The 15221-nt window shown below is 52.0% G+C and overlaps 6 protein-coding genes across 6 annotated transcripts; 2 read left to right on the top strand and 4 right to left on the bottom strand.

Moving 5' to 3' along the window:
• Window positions 1-1883: 1883 nt before the first annotated feature.
• On the bottom strand, window positions 1884-3032 carry DACRYDRAFT_109695 (isopenicillin N acyltransferase; the record flags this gene model as incomplete). Its single annotated transcript, XM_040768929.1, has 4 exons — window positions 1884-2371; window positions 2428-2530; window positions 2608-2753; window positions 2819-3032. The coding sequence occupies 4 exons, from the start codon at window positions 3030-3032 to the stop codon at window positions 1884-1886; spliced, it is 951 nt and encodes a 316-aa protein (XP_040626494.1).
• A 2863-nt stretch (window positions 3033-5895) lies between these two features.
• Window positions 5896-7673, bottom strand: DACRYDRAFT_23679 (isopenicillin N acyltransferase). The gene is made up of 5 exons (XM_040773341.1): window positions 7521-7673; window positions 7192-7366; window positions 6996-7141; window positions 6831-6933; window positions 5896-6778 (listed from the first exon to the last, which is right to left on the bottom strand). The coding sequence occupies exons 1-5, from the start codon at window positions 7554-7556 to the stop codon at window positions 6213-6215; spliced, it is 1026 nt and encodes a 341-aa protein (XP_040626493.1). The 5' UTR covers window positions 7557-7673; the 3' UTR covers window positions 5896-6212.
• A 1894-nt stretch (window positions 7674-9567) lies between these two features.
• DACRYDRAFT_109693 (uncharacterized protein) lies at window positions 9568-10581 on the bottom strand (the record flags this gene model as incomplete). The annotated part of the gene is made up of 1 exon (XM_040768928.1): window positions 9568-10581. The coding sequence occupies one exon, from the start codon at window positions 10579-10581 to the stop codon at window positions 9568-9570; it is 1014 nt and encodes a 337-aa protein (XP_040626492.1).
• Window positions 10582-10866: 285 nt separating this feature from the next.
• On the bottom strand, window positions 10867-12166 carry DACRYDRAFT_109692 (uncharacterized protein; the record flags this gene model as incomplete). The annotated part of the gene is made up of 3 exons (XM_040768927.1): window positions 10867-11032; window positions 11151-11305; window positions 11360-12166. 3 exons carry the CDS (start codon window positions 12164-12166, stop codon window positions 10867-10869), a joined length of 1128 nt encoding a protein of 375 aa, XP_040626491.1.
• A 312-nt stretch (window positions 12167-12478) lies between these two features.
• Window positions 12479-13316, top strand: DACRYDRAFT_117799 (acyl-CoA N-acyltransferase; the record flags this gene model as incomplete). The annotated part of the gene is made up of 3 exons (XM_040770460.1): window positions 12479-12678; window positions 12724-13006; window positions 13077-13316. The coding sequence occupies 3 exons, from the start codon at window positions 12479-12481 to the stop codon at window positions 13152-13154; spliced, it is 561 nt and encodes a 186-aa protein (XP_040626490.1). The 3' UTR covers window positions 13155-13316.
• A 244-nt stretch (window positions 13317-13560) lies between these two features.
• On the top strand, window positions 13561-14841 carry DACRYDRAFT_117798 (uncharacterized protein; the record flags this gene model as incomplete). Its single annotated transcript, XM_040770459.1, has 1 exon — window positions 13561-14841. The coding sequence occupies one exon, from the start codon at window positions 13561-13563 to the stop codon at window positions 14839-14841; it is 1281 nt and encodes a 426-aa protein (XP_040626489.1).
• Window positions 14842-15221: the final 380 nt, after the last annotated feature.

Here is a 15221-nt window from a genome sequence, read left to right as displayed (position 1 = left end):
AGCAGAACAAGATCGGGTCCGTATCTGGCCCCTGTAAAAAAGGCCCCCATCAACAGCGGTCGGCCGAGATGCAAGCTGTACCCTTCGTACCTCTTCTTCGAACCCCCGGGCCAAATCCCGGGCGTCTTCCATGAGATAAAGAAGTTACATTAATCCTCCGCAACAAGCTCTCAGCTCCATGGAGTTTGAAACACCCTGGACCAATCATTTGTGCATCACTCGGCCCGAAAACCTGTCTTTTCGCACAGCCCCACCGGGGCTTGAAGTCTCATGGTCCGCCGCACAGGTGACCTGCAGGACATACCAGCGTCGCTCCTACCACAGCACCTGATTGTCGAGCACACAATACACATCGGGCAGGTGATAACACAGATTCACCACTCTTCCATCCTGCCGCCTCCATCGGCTGCCTTCCCAAATACTCGGACAGCCATCCCACCTTCCTCTACGTGGAGGGAAGGGGCGTGATCAGCAATATTTCCCCGCTCTCGGGAGATTTAAGCTTCTAGTCCGCGGCCCAACAGTCGATGTAGGGCATCAGACAGCCCATGTCCCGGACCCGCACGCTTCCCTATGGACGCGCTGGACATAAGCTGGGGAAACGAGGTTCATGGCTCCCCCAACCAAATAAATTACGTTGTAGAAGCTCCAATTGAAGGAGGGAATGAATTGTTCGAAGCAGATAACTGTACACGCGCAAGGAGGGTTAGTGATTCCCCAAAAAATCGGAGAGATTTGAACGTGATGTTTATCGAAACACGATGTTGGTGTGGTTCGACAAGCCGCTTCCCATCAGCGCCGGCTAATCATCAACGTATGGTCTTGAGATAACAATACAAAACAAATAGCATGGTCGAACAATGTCGGGAATATGCCCATCTTTCCTTGGACCTAATTCTGCAGATAACCGTTGGTCGAGATCTACCCTTCTCACATCGTTGGCAAGGTTTGGGCACGTTTATTAGTAGTCCTTGTGCTACGCTGTTGTGGTTAGTATTCGTAACCGGGCTCCACCTCCCCGTCCGACTCGAACATCACATCACTTCTCCGACCGTCGGTTGTGCTCCTACCCCTAGCGCCCGTTGGAGACCGCTTATTGACTTACGAGCTTCGTTGAGGAGTATTTGGCCGCAGGCTCGGGTAATCGACTATCAGACACGCAACTGGCGTACGTAGCACTTATGTGTCCATCATGTTCTCACGTCTGTTGTATGCATCATCACCGAGGCAAAGCATGCTCAATGTCGAGATAACAGAGCTTCAAGGGTCGGGGTCTGAGCAGTCTTTTCCTCCAGATTCTTTGGTACTCGGATGCCGCGCGGGTTCCGAGGGATCTTGGTGTGGTGTGTTCCTGGAACTTCTCCTTATGGCACTTCAAGGAAAGAATTGTCCGTGTTCAAGTCTAGAATGTTCCAGAAGAAAGGATAGTACCAGATCGTCGAAGTCGCTGCCTAAACGGCGGGGGATCGTTCCAGGCCGAGTCCGAAAACACGCTACTGAACATGCATTGGCTTCATTCAGCTTAGTCCATGTTCCTGTCAACTTCCTGTGCATTCGCATCACCATCCCCTCGGCAGGGCCACTAGACACGCTCAAGAATGGCAATAACCTATTGATTTGTTGTCATTGTCTCCTCACAACCCCAGAACAATGTCCAACATACGAGCAGACAATTTGTTGCAGGATAGAACATACAATTGCAAGCAGCACAAGAAGACCACGGGTTCGCACTGCTCTTGCGGCACAGTACATTCCCTGCAAAGGCGGATTACTCATTCGGTACGTACGCGCAATGGACATGGATGAATCCCCTCAAGGGGTAAGGATCTGTATATCGGCGGGTTCAGTCGGACGTCCAAGCTTGAGTATCGCAGTCGCCGTATTCAGATCCATAAGAATATTGAAGACGCTAATGGGTTCTTCTGCGACACTTCACGGTTGATGGAGCTCGGGGAGTTGGCCTCGTCCTTAAACAATTCGGAGATCTCGACCTGGTTTGGGTTTCGGCCTAGCTCGTTGGCCAATTCTGTGAGCCGCTCAAGGCGCAGGCGGCTACCATCCCGGTGGTACTCAAACACACCCTCATGTTCGGTCAACAGGTGGTTGGTGTGCATGATTCGCCCCTTCGCATCCGGGTGGAGCTTTCTGATCCCCTGCGTCGTACATTCCAGCCCAATACAGTCAGTCGGATCCCCAATGAGCATATACCCTGCCGCCGTGGCCCCATATTTGTCGATCTTGGCGATTGCCTCATCCCGCGTAAGGCTCTCGAGCACGAGCCTGCGACAGATGTGCACGGGTGTGCCGTTATAGTCGACTCCTCTCACGCGGATCCCATTTGCACATACCCCGACTCCGCGGGAGTTGAGTCCTGTGTTTCTCTCTGAACACTAGAGCACTCAAAGCCAGGTACACTTGAGGACGCACCGATCTTGCCAATAATTCCTGCCTCGGCAACCATGCTTATCCTAGGTTTCCCAGGGGCGTCGATATTGAAAAGGATAATGTTGTCCTTCTGTTCCACAAACCACTACTAGCGCCATCAACCCAACGCAAACTTATCAGCTCCTTCTCCCCACGGGCGGCAAAGGGGGACGGAGGACATACATCCCAGTTCTGAGCCAGGAAGCTCTTCTCAGACATCTTCCAGCCTAGGGAAGTGCATCCGTCGGCATACATGCCGAATATGATCTCTTGCCTGAAGTTGAGCGCCATTATCTCGAGATGCGACACGCCTGCGCCTTCAGCGATCGCTGTCACATCGTCAGTATTCGCGTGTTAAGTCTGATCTACACGTTGATGCAAGATGGAATCTCACCTTCGATCTCCTCCATAAGCCAACAATACCTCTCTCGCATTACCGGCTCAAACATCTTGACACTGGTGAGCACTTCCTCCCAACCCACTTTTGACATCTTCAAGAATTGGGCTTGGTAGTATTGGATACTAGAGCGAATTTGGATGGCGGCTGTCGTACCGTGTTCGAGGCCGATCTGGGAGGGGGATAAGGGTCGGCGTGAGCAGGGGATCATGAGGAGGCAGCGAGGGCGACGGTGCAGGCGGATAGGGAAGGTGGGCGTACCTACCGTGGGGTTCCTTGACAATTAATAATCAGCATTGCCAGTTGTCAAAGACGGGGGCCGAAGGTCGAAGTTAGACGTTGTAGAGCCAAGGCAGAAATCTTGAAACTTGCATTAACCAGGGTATACCAGGTGACACCACCGCGGTCGAGAGCCGGCATATATTGTGGCTGCTTTCATTTTTCATCGCGTATGAATAGGGTTAATTCGCACGGCAGGCGTTGGCCAAGGGCATGTGGGGGAGACTGTATGGGCAGGAGCCTAGACATCGTCCGGTGTTGTATCCGGGAGAGGGGGTCAGAACTGAACCATGGCATCCCAGGCCCGACGCAGTGGAGGTAGGAGAGGAAAGGTCGTAGAACACGGGAAGGCTTCATCCGGCGGAGACGAGTGCAATTTCAGAGCTCGACCTGCAATGGGCATATCTTGTCCAGGAATGCGCACTAGGATGCATGGAGAGAGATCGTGATCGCAAGGCACCTTTGAGTAATGTGGTGTACATGGAAGATTTGAGGGTCACAGTCATCGTTGGGGCTCAAGGACTGTCGTCTGTGGGATTCTTCTTCCGCAATCGACGGAAGTTTCCGAGGTATTATACGATGGTGTGGTAAGCTTGCAGACGTTCAGTTAACTTCGTGCTGGATCCATGTGAAGAAGGGCACCTGCGATGTTGGTGATGATCCCCGCCTCGGTCCTCACGTGTATGGTCAGCTCCTCAAGCGCATCGCTATCGAGCATGACAACTTGGTTCTTCTAATGGACTACTTAATTAGTTATCAAATCAGCCACTACACCAACTAACCCAATTTATCAGCTGACTGACAACGGACTCCTAGCTAAACAGGGACGTACATGCCAGTTTGGGGAGGACGCTCTGGGGGGACATCTTGCCCTTGTTGACATCTTGAAGCATACGGAAGGATGCATGTTGGCATATATGCGCGCAAACGGATTGCTTAAGTATAGTACAGGGAAGGCACATGGGGATATGATACGCCCGCGCCTTTCGCGATTGCTGGGAAAGCATCAGCATCGGCTTGAGAGGTCTGATCGCATTAGCGATACGACGATGAGAGACGCGTGCACCTCAATCTCCTCCAGCGGCCAATCTTTGCCCCCTTGTATCCGCTTCATAGACCCTTCACAATGTCAAGGACCTGGTACCACCCAGTTCTTACTTGAAATGGGCAAACTTGGGTCGGTGTAGCTATTGCTAGCGCCAACTCGAGATGCGGAGTTTGTGCTTTGTTCAAGTTCGGGCGACGGGACAGAGGGATTCTGGATGGAAGAAGAGAGCGCCTATAGTCAAACCGCCCAGCTCATCGTCAAACACGGGTATTGACGCTCGAGATGCGAAAACCAGACAACAAGCATTAGTGCATTAGTGCTCTGCAAGAATCACTAGTCCCTGTCGACCATCGCGTGACGCGATTGAGGTCACATGATCAGTCACTCGTGCTTCACAAACAAGAAATTCAGTGCGAGCAACTTTCATTCAGTATATCTATTACATGTCTAGGGCGAAATTCTTCTGAACAAAGCAGTATATTACAGATCGGCGTATCTCTCCCTTTGTACCGCTCGGCCACGTGTTATAAACTGGGAACGGCACCGCAGGTCAGGGCAGATACAACACTCTTCAGTAATCCCCACCAATCGAAGCTCCCACCAGTGGTATTGGCTTCGATATGTTGACTGTGATCGTCGCGCCTGTTGTTCGCTTTAGACTGATTGTGAGACTTTATGGTGTGCTGAGTGATGGTGACGATGCCCGAATTGTGGTAATAGTTGATTGTGGTGCTGGGCGCGTTCAAAACGGTGGGAAGGTCCGGGTTCCGAGGGTTGTTCATAGCAGGTATAAGAAAGGGCACAAAGCTGGGACCGTGGGAGTGATTGCCAACCTCTAAGGGCATATCGAGTACAAAAGAGTCGGGACGATTGGCAACGGCCTCGCCTTGATCGAGGCCGATCTAAGCAACATGAGATCATGCACGATAGAGAATGAAGGATAAGCTAGAAACACCTCACGGGGAGAAAGCTCTCGGTTCATTATCATCATGAAGGAACTGGAGTTAGTATCCATCACAATATATCCAATGCAGCGTCGAGACAACAGCTTCGCGATGGTCGGGAAGGGTAGATGACTGCTAGTCATAGGGATTGAGGGTGCATTTTATACCAGCTTGATGGAAGCCTACCTCATTGCCATCATTGACCCCAAGTCCTATGGCACCAAGGTGGCACAACGTGAAATTGCCTCTGGCCTACTCAGATGACAGTTATGGCTAATTTGCTGGGTTGAGTGATCGAGAACCTACCAAGTCCCGTTCAGCGTTCATCACAACGAGCTCAGTGGGAGGCGATGCCGGGTGGTGGAGACTAACATCGCAGAGCAGGATCAAGCGCGCAGCTGTGGAGGCTGCAATGGGCACGAAAAGGTTTGGATCTTGCAAAATGAAAGAACCTGAAAGTCGTGAAGACAAAGAAAGTGTCACAAAGAGCTTCCCAGACTGTTGGTGCTGGCGAGACATGGAAACAAGAAGACCTGTGCACGGACATGTGTTGTTCTCCACCAATAGCAGCGTCCGCACTGGTGCTCATGGCTCTTGTCGGACTTACGAGCTCAAAATATACTTTCTTTGCCGTCGCATCCCTCTCTTTCTGGGGATCCATGTTCGGACAAAAAAAGTGTCATGCTGCATATCACAGAGACCTGTACCTTTTCATTTGACACAGCCGCACAGGCCCAGCCCATGATCCGCCGATACAGGGGTGATATCTTGGGGTTGATCTGGACTCCAATGGAAGCATGCCGCACCCGTTATCTTCTATGAATCTTGGGTGGCCGGGGAGCCAGTGGTGGCCTCTTCACCAAGCGAGGTGCGCAAGGTGCGATGGATCCTAGAGTTGGAGAACAGTCGCACCAGATGACAATGAAAAACCGAGCGAGGTAGTGTAAAAGACCCATCTATTCTTTCTTATTCTAACAGAGTCAGTTGCTCGGAATAGACCAGAAATCATCCACTCAAGACTTTGCACCGGCCGCTACCTGTCATCTATTGACAACCAGATGGTGTCAATCCAAGCATTCCGTTCGGTATCGGAACCAGCACGACCAACAGCGCCGCCGCCTCAAGGAGCAAGGATGAGCACGTCATCAGGCTGAGTAGGACGTCCAAACTTGAGCACTGCGGTAGCGGTAGTCAGATCCATAACGATATTGAACAAAGTCTCCATCGGTTCCTCCTTCGACGGGATTCGGTTAATCGCGCAGGGTAGATCGGACTCGTCCTTGAACAGCTCGGAAATCTCGACCTGGGTTGGGTTGCGGCCTAGCTCGTTGGCGAGTTCCGTCAGCCGGCGAAGACGCCTAGGGCTGTCCTCCAGCCACTGATAGTCGACCACGCCCTCATGCTCCGCCAACAGATGGTTGGTGTGCATGATACGGCCCTTTGAGTCGGGGTAAAGCTTCTTGATCCCCTGGATGGTACACTCCAACCCGATACAGCCAGTAGCGTCTCCAACGAGCATATGTCCCGCCGCGGCTGTTCCGTATTTCTCGATCTTTGCGATCGCCTCGTCTCGAGTCTGGCTTTCGAGCACAAGCCTGCGACAGATGTGTACAGGGGTGCCGTTATAGTCCACGCCTTTGGCACGGATCCCGTTGGCGCATACACCGACCCCGTCAGAGTTGAGACCTGAGTTCCGATGTTGGTACATACTCAGTGCTACTTAAACGAGAAGACGCACCGATCTTGCCGATAATCCCCGCCTCGGTTCCCATGCTTATCCTCGGCTTCCCAGGCGCGTCGATGTTAAGCACAATAACGTTGTCCTTCTGGTCGATCAACCACTGCACCATCAACCCAAATTCATCAGACTCATCTCATTCCATAGTCCAAGCAGGAGGCGTACATCCCAGTTCTGAGACAAGAAGCTCTTCTCAGACGTCTTCCAGCCTAAGGAAGTGCACCCGTCCGCATACATGCCGAATATGATCTCTTGCCTGAAGTTGAGTGCCATTATCTCGAGATACGAGACGCCCGCGCCTTCCGCGATCGCTGTCCGAACGTCAATGTCGACGTTTCCCTCTCAGCAGGAGCATGCGCACCCTCGATCTCTTCCATAAGCCAAGGATATCTCTCCCGCATCGCGGGTTCGAACCTCTTACTAATGCGGAGCACTTCCTCCCACCCTACGTTCGACATTTCCATGAATTGGGTTTGGTAGCACTGGATACCGGCACGTATATGAGTGGCGGCTTTGGTGCCGTGTTCGAGACCGATCTAGGAGAGACAAAGGGTCAACATGAGTGACGGGAGAGCGGACTGGGAAGGGCAATGGCAGTAGGGAGTGTGAGTGCAAGAGAAATCGGCAATAGGATGTCGAGTGGGAGTTGTGGGGTTTGGGTGAGAAGTAGCATGAGGAAGAAGAGCTCACCTCCCGTGGGGTACCTTTGCAGTTTATAACCAGCATCTTCAAACGTCGTATATCGGGTTGGGATAGACCACGCAATTCGCAGTCAGAGGTCAAAACCAGAGAGCGCAAAGCAGAGACTGAGGGGAGATGGCAACCACAGAGCAAGGGTCAGAGTTAGAACAAGAGCGGGGGCCTAAAATCCAAGTCGTGTGGACCACGTTTAAGACAGCCGACAAGCGCCATATAGTACACCCCGACAGCTATTTTCATAACACATGGATATGGCAAACTCATGGCAGTAGAGTGTGAAAAGATCTGCTGGTCGGATCAGGTGTGCAGGAGGACAGTTGGGATCCGACGATGCCGTGCACGCGCCTACTAGTAGTGCGAGAGATGGAGGAACACGGAGGCTTTTATCGGAAATATCGCGACACTTTCCTTATCAGCTGGACATGGCGAGTACTTCTAATCTTCGCTGCTTTGTATCGAAAAGACACCAAGAAGTGAAAACGTATGGGTACATAACGACTCGCTGGACATATACTCAACTAGCTTCACTGCAAAGACTGCTTGTTGACATGGCAAATGCCGTTGTTAAATGAATGAAATGCACTTCCTCCGCTTGTCATGGTGTAAAGCACCGTTAAAGGTCTCCTGCTTGAGGATCAATACAGTTTATCGTTTTCCATGACATAAATAATCTTACCTACAGCGACCTCGAAGAAACACCTTATCAATTCCCTCCCTTGATTCAATTCTAGATCGGGCAAAACCCGATTCGATGTCCAATTTGGGCGGTCGACGCCAAATCTTTCCTGCATGACTGCGACTGGACGTAGTCAGGAATCGGGTGTATGCCGTCTTCCAGCCAGGAGAAATGCTAGGAACGGACATGCCAAACATGATGTACTGCGCCAATCGATCAACATCGTCTCTGTGGGAGTGCCCCTTCTACGTACGGAAGTGCTTTCAGTTTGTCTATCAAGCCACGTTAAGGAACATTTGACATAGCCACTCTTCCGCACTTTCGACCTCCCACTCTACACCGAGCCGTTCGAAGTCCTCTCTGTGGTCGATCTTCGTCCAAAATGGGTCATTATCACGGCATTGCACACCCCGGCAGTGGGGATCGGAGATCGGGTCATATGCGGTGTCGAAAAGCCCAGGTACTTCGGTTGCGTGCCTGACGATCTTCTGAACGAGCTCGATGGGCAGATTGGTGAGCGACATGAACTTGTTGTTCTTTGCCTCAGCGGTTACTAGTAGAGGACTGGACGTTGTGATCGCAATTATCGAACACAAGTTCCGAAGCAACTCGTCTTCTGTGGAAACCGGTTTTCAACCCTTACCCTAGATGCTAGAAACACTAACCCTAACCCTTGTTCGTTTCAACGGTGGGAACGCAAATTAAGGATTGGATGAAGCCACACATACCGCACAATACCGTGGTGCGGGTCGGATCAAATTCTGTGTCTACCAGTCGGGCTACTTCCTTCACAATGTTGAGCCATATTATGGCATTCTTGATGGAGTGTTAATGTGCGAGTCTGACTTGTTCATACAGGGAAGCGGATCAAGTCTGCTCATGGTGATGAAAGAGCGGCAACGACTAGAAAACTAATTCAGCACTCGACACTCTGGTTAACCATACTCCTGCTCTGACGCCATGATCATGCATATCCCAGCTTATCAGGTATCTGTAGAAACTCCCACTCTACTCCATGCCGCTTGAAGTCATCGATATATTCGATTGAGACCGTCATCTGAGAGGGGTCTCTGATACTCCACAAACGGATTTTCTCCAAAGCAGGCAACCGTCCTTGATCCAATGCTTCAATCGCAATTTTGAGCTCTCCGTGCGATGATCCCTGTACCAGAAAGCCTTCGACGCATTCAAGGTAATAGTCCATAATAGTGATCACACGAAGGCAGGGATAGTGGGTGCATGTGATAACCTCTGCAATCTGGCTCGGACCGTGGAAAATGAGGCTGGCGAGGCAGGATAGTGATTGAAATGTGGGAGGAATTGTTAGGTTCAGTCCCCTGTTTATGGAGACTGGGAAGTACATCATGAATTCCAAGCTGACGAGTCTTGTTGCGTGTTTGGAGAGAAAGGGGGACACAATAGGTCGTTCTTTATGCTGTCGAACACGGGCACGCCCAGGTGTCGTAAAGCTGGAGGTGCGCATGAATAGAGCTTGGATGAGAAGTCTTCGAGTTCGTCCATGCGAATGGTGTGGAGATTTTGCAAATAGACATCGTCTGTCTGTTCTGTATCCTCGGTGATCTCTGATCTCGAATCGTTCAAGACCGTGCCGTACGTCGAGAAAATTCTGAGTGCGGGAAGCCCTTTCAGCAATGACAGGAGACAAGAACTTTCGAGTTCGATATGCCTTGAGAATTCCAGCTCTAGTAGACTTCTTCCAAGCTTCTGCGTGATGTTTTCGCCTAATTCATTGGTAATGAAGAAACCGTCTTCGATATCTGCACGATCTTCGTATGGGTAGTGATCGTCGTACACTGAGCCAGGACTCAGCCTTAACATGATCAGATTGGGACATACATCAAGGAATCCCCAGAGTGTGGGGTACGATTGAGTGTAACGAAGGTAATACCAATAATCGTACTTGAAGCTGAAGATAAGCAACTTGACGTGGTGCCCAAGAGGCCGTTCACCAGAAGCGTCCCATTTGCTGAGGAGTGTAACGAGAAGATCGACTTTCTTAGCGTGTGAGGACAATTCCTCGTCCGAGGGCAATCTATCGTCCGAGGGCAATTCATCGTCCGAGGGAAATTCATCGTCCGAGGGAAATTCGTCGTCCGGGAGCGGTTCGATTCTGTCGCCGTTCCACACCACGACTACTTCGTACAGGATCGGCTGGGCGAGACGACAAAACGACCTGGAAACGAGGGTAAGAGCGCATCTTGTTGGGTAGGTCTGTTGGAGCTCTATCCGCTGTTCGGTTGCTCTAAGAGGGGAGGAGTGCGCGGCCTCGTATGAGGTGTCGAGGAGCCCAGGTACGTCGGTCGCGTGTCTGAGGATCTTATGGACCAGTTCGATAGGTAGTGTGTTGAACGACATGCTCTTGTTCGCGCTTGTTCGTTAAAACAAGGTGGTCGTTGTTGCCAAGCGGAGCTGAGTGCTGTGACTGAGAGATAGGAAGGGAAGTATTATCGTGGAGGCGATACCTCATCGCTGCTTGTTTACGTCAGCACGAGATGTCGGAGTCTGTGTATGGGAATCGATCCTCACGTCCATCCACAATGTTATAAATACAGCGTAAATGATATCCCATCTCCCAGCGAGGAACACATGAGGCGCATATACCCACCTTCCATCTATGTCCACCACCGCGTGACCACTGCTCTACCCTCCCCTCCCCTCCCTCTCCTTGAGCAACTTCTCTACTGCTCCGTCTTCGGGCCCTACGAACGCCCGCGCCATCCTCGTGAAGCTCGTCTCGCCTTTCAGCACCGAGGAAGGCGTCATGGGACCAAGGTACTGCATAGCCAACGACTCCCACGCATGATAACTATGAAAGAACATCAGTGTCGGGTTGCTCAGGGGCCAAAACGAAGTAGGGGAGGGAAACGGTAGCCAGAAACGAACAAACAAAGAAGCGCAATAGAAAGCCGGAGAAACGGACGCACGTCAACTGCCCACTCTTGAAGAACTCCCAACCACCCTCCGCTCCTGCTTTCGAAGGTTTATGTACCCAGTCGATGTCCTCCTCTCGCCATAGAGGGTAAAACATCGCTCGGTGTGAGAGGACCGTGAGTTCCCTTGGGTGGAGGAGTGCCAATTCCTACGTATATGCGTGAGCATGCAGGTGCAAAGGCGCATATAAGAGGGTGCGCACCCATGATTTGGCCACACTGTGTCCTGCCCAGACACTACCGTCAAAGGTCTCGTAGCTCTTTAACCACCGCTTCAGAAATGGTGCATCGCTCCTCGCTACGATCACGGCGTTACACAGTCCTCCGGGCTCGAGTGATGTACGCCTGCTATCCGGGCTCATCTCCATCCCCAGCACGACGTCTTGGGTGTATAATCCCGCGCGGTCAAAGGAGCGCAGAACGTAGGTATCGATGTCGACGTATACCCCTCCATAGGCTATGAGCAGCTGGAGACGGAGAACGTCGGCCTTGTGTGCGAAATGGGCGAGTGGATGGCCGTACACTTCTTGTGGTGGGGTTAGAGGGGAGAGGGTGATATGCGGTGCTAGGAGGTCCCAGTACGGCCCGTGTGGAGCAGATGCGTGGTGGTGGTGCAGCAGCATGTGTTTGGGTCGGAGAGAGAGGAGCACAGATCGGAGAGCGAGGTAGTGGAAGTACGGTAGTTCCGGGGGGTGGTCGCCCGAGAGATGGTAGATGGTATGCACAAGAGGGGGTACGAGGTTGCCCTTTTCCGGTTTAGGGAAGGCGCTGGTGTTGAGTGCTAGATCGGGGCAGGGAGGGAGGGAGGAAGAAGGTGGTAAGGGAGAGGAAGGGATAAGGGAAGGAGGGACGTAGAAGGGTATGCGGGCGGCGTTGGGGTGAGTGGAGGCGTACTCTGGTGCATGGGGAAGAGGTGTAGGGCGGAGAGTGCCGATGTAGTAAGCTGTGTAGAGTGCGAGGAGGGAGAGGAGGGAGAGGAAGAGCCTGTTTGGGAGGGTGGGCGTAGGCATCATCTTCCGCCGTTGGGCTTTGGGGGACAGCGTGCGGGGTGGACGCGGCACGCGTCGCTGGGCGTGGCGGGGCAGCAGCGGGAGAATATGGGCGTGGGGAGAGGTGGCCACTGCCTCAGGGGGAGGAGAGCATACACTTGCACACGTCGTGATCAAACCGCAGTCGTGTTTGCAACAGAAAGTCACCAAGACCCCTTCGAACCGTCGGAGAACCGGATTATCTCGCACAGCCACAGGAGCCCACATTCCAGTCGCGTCATACCAACTTGAGCGCATCAGCCTTTCCCAGACCCAACTGAACACTCAACGACCATGTCCACTCCCCTCTTCCCCGCCCATCTACTCCCTCCCCCTCCTCCTTCCCTTGCTGCAGACCTTCTTATTCGCTCGTTGGAGAGGGACGACCATCTTCATGGGCATATGCAGGTGCTCAACGTCCTTTCCCCCACACCGGACATCACACCAGACGCGTATCATGCCATATTTGATGATATGGCCCGTAGGCCGGAGACGTGCGTTCGTTTTCCTATTGGGCAGCACGTGCTGATACAGAGAAGATACTATACCATCGTGATTCTCTCCGTCCCTACGTCCCAGATTCTGGCTACCTCCACTCTCCTGCTGGAACGGAAACACCTCCGCTCTGGCGGCCTCGTCGGGCATATAGAAGACGTCGCTGTCTCCTCTCTCGCACAGGGTCGCGGGCTCGGAAAACTTCTCATCACCACGCTTACGGGCTTAGCGGAGGGGCTAGGATGCTATAAGGTCATATTAGATTGTGCGAGGGATAATGTGGGGTTCTACGAGAAGTGTGGGTTTTGGGAAAAGGAGGTTGAGATGGTGAGCCGATTCCTCCTGCCCCTCTTACCTTCACAGCTACTCCCGGTCATGAACTGAACGATCCCTGTAGGTACAGTACTTCGGCGCTGCTAAAGCGGGCAAACAGCCGCCGCCTCGCGTCAAAGACGAGGAGAAGCCGAACTTGTAGTTCCCCTTTGCGGATGCGGGGAAAGTAAGTCAGAGTTGGATGTACGATATGCGCGGGAGTGTATTTATATAAGCATAGACAGTCAAAACAGAGTTAAACAAATGTCGAGTCATTGGCAAGAGGTGGTGTTAGGGTACTGGCTAGGATCCCATCCAGCAGGTTAGGGTGGGGTAGGGGTTAGGGTTAGGGTTGGTGGTAGGGTGATAATATCATATTTTTTAAACTAAGAGAATGATTTATTTTAGCAATGCTATGGGCATTGGTTTGTTATCAAGGTCTTTCTACATTTGGTAAAAGTAGGGTCTTTTGCCTCCGATCCGCGTTAAGGTACACGCTACTTACTACTTTTCTTGTCTATACTCACTCAGGCGTATGACCACTCTCGCTCACAAGAGAAAGCAACATCATGTCGCTCCATACGCTACCCGTCGAGTTGGTCCGGAGGATTCTCAGGTACGCGACGGAAGTACCCGGACTGTTCGATACCGAATTCGATCCGATTGACGGTCATGTCCACCGAGCGACGAAACAACGCTTACAGCTCACTGCGGTGCTCCCTACCAAACTCGCGCTCAGTGTGGTCTCGAAATCGCTGCATTCCCTGGTGGGCGAGTTTTTGTACGAAGCTGTGATCATCTATCACTTTGCTCGAGTCAAGCCCCTGGTTGATTTGCTCAGCGGACGCGACACAGAAGGCCGAGTTCGCGGTCGCATGCTCAAGTCACTGACTCTTCAATTCGACCCGCACTCCGATCTCAAGGAGTTCCATCCGACTCTCTGGGGGCTTTTGGATGTATGTCCCAATGTTATTGTCTTGCGATTGATTCCCTGGACGTTGTACAACGCCTGGCACGGAACACCGCTGCTCCGTCTGTACAACCAGGACATCCTTCTCACCCTAATTCACAACATCACGAACCTCCTTGGAAGAAGATTGCGAGAGCTGGACATAGCGGTGAATATGATGTTGTTGGCCACGACCCACTTCTCTCTGCTGAAAGGTCTGCCTGCACTTTGCATCTTTTCTATGTCTGGCGCACAGCTTCTCAAGGGGAAGGAACAACCGGACCAAGGGAATGTGGAAAGGCTGGATGAACCCCCCGGCCTGCCAGTTACTACCTTCCTCCCCCATCTCCATACGCTTCGGATCGATTCCAGAGATTGGTTCGTATCCCAGCTTGCTTCATGGCCCTTACCTGCCTTACGACACGTGGGGGTAAACTATGGCGGCGACGTCGACGGACACATTCGCGCCTTCCTCCAGCTTTTCAATCGAGCACAGAGTATAAACAGCTTTGAGTTCTTACTCAAATACAATGATGACCCTTCGGATTTCCATCCCTGCGAAAGCCTTGCTCAGATTCTTCAGGTGTTACCCAACCTCACCCATTTTACTATTCCTCGTCCGGACATACTTGATGAATTTATCCAAGTTTTGGAACATCAGCAACTTCGCGTTATTACGGCTGTCGATTATGATTGCTTTTGGTCCGCATTCCGCTCAGCAGACGCCAAGGTTACAGACCTGAAGAAAGTCGGCGAAGCGCTGGATAAAAGGAGATTGCCAGCCTTGACGAAGATACGAGCACAATGCTCTCCAGAGCAACTATCTCTGAGGGATATGGACCATAATGCTCAGTTCAAGCGGCTGGGGGTGGAGATGGAGATGATGAGCATACCGAAGTAGTTTCGTCAGATGTGGTAGATTGAACGCAACGCCATTTGTACTCCAAGGAGTTGGAACCTGAAGGCAGATCCAGTTATTGTATCAGAGATATTGGAGATATGCGAGTGTCCTATACAAGTCAAATCGCGTCTATCGAGCATCCAAGGAACTTAGAATAAATGCTTCTCAATTCAGGGCCGGTTGGTGCGTTGGAGCCCTGATACGGCGCCCCTTCTCCCTACGTCCACGCCAGCCGCTGTATTATTATAATGCCCCAGCTCTGCTGTCTGTCAACACGAAGGAGATAAGGCAATAACATTAACATCTCGTCAGGATCCAATATCCTTCCGGTCTCGTCAACATGACAGGCGTTCTACCGCGCATACACTTACCCCTCCTTC

The sequence above is a fragment of the Dacryopinax primogenitus genome (genome assembly GCF_000292625.1).
Source record: "Dacryopinax primogenitus strain DJM-731 SS1 chromosome Unknown DACRYscaffold_15, whole genome shotgun sequence".
Taxonomy (NCBI): Eukaryota; Fungi; Basidiomycota; class Dacrymycetes; order Dacrymycetales; family Dacrymycetaceae; genus Dacryopinax; species Dacryopinax primogenitus.
This window is presented reverse-complemented; position numbering and strand designations above follow the sequence as displayed.

Excerpts from the sequence above, each read along its gene's own strand:
- DACRYDRAFT_23679 (XM_040773341.1), bottom strand. The coding sequence starts at position 7,556 with ATGCTGGTTATAAACTGCAAAGGTACCCCACGGGAG. Across the intron at positions 7,142-7,191 it reads GCTTATGGAAGAGATCGAGG|CGATCGCGGAAGGCGCGGGC; the intron begins GTGCGCATGCTC and ends ACGTTCGGACAG. Across the intron at positions 6,934-6,995 it reads TCTTGTCTCAGAACTGGGAT|TGGTTGATCGACCAGAAGGA; the intron begins GTACGCCTCCTG and ends TTGATGGTGCAG.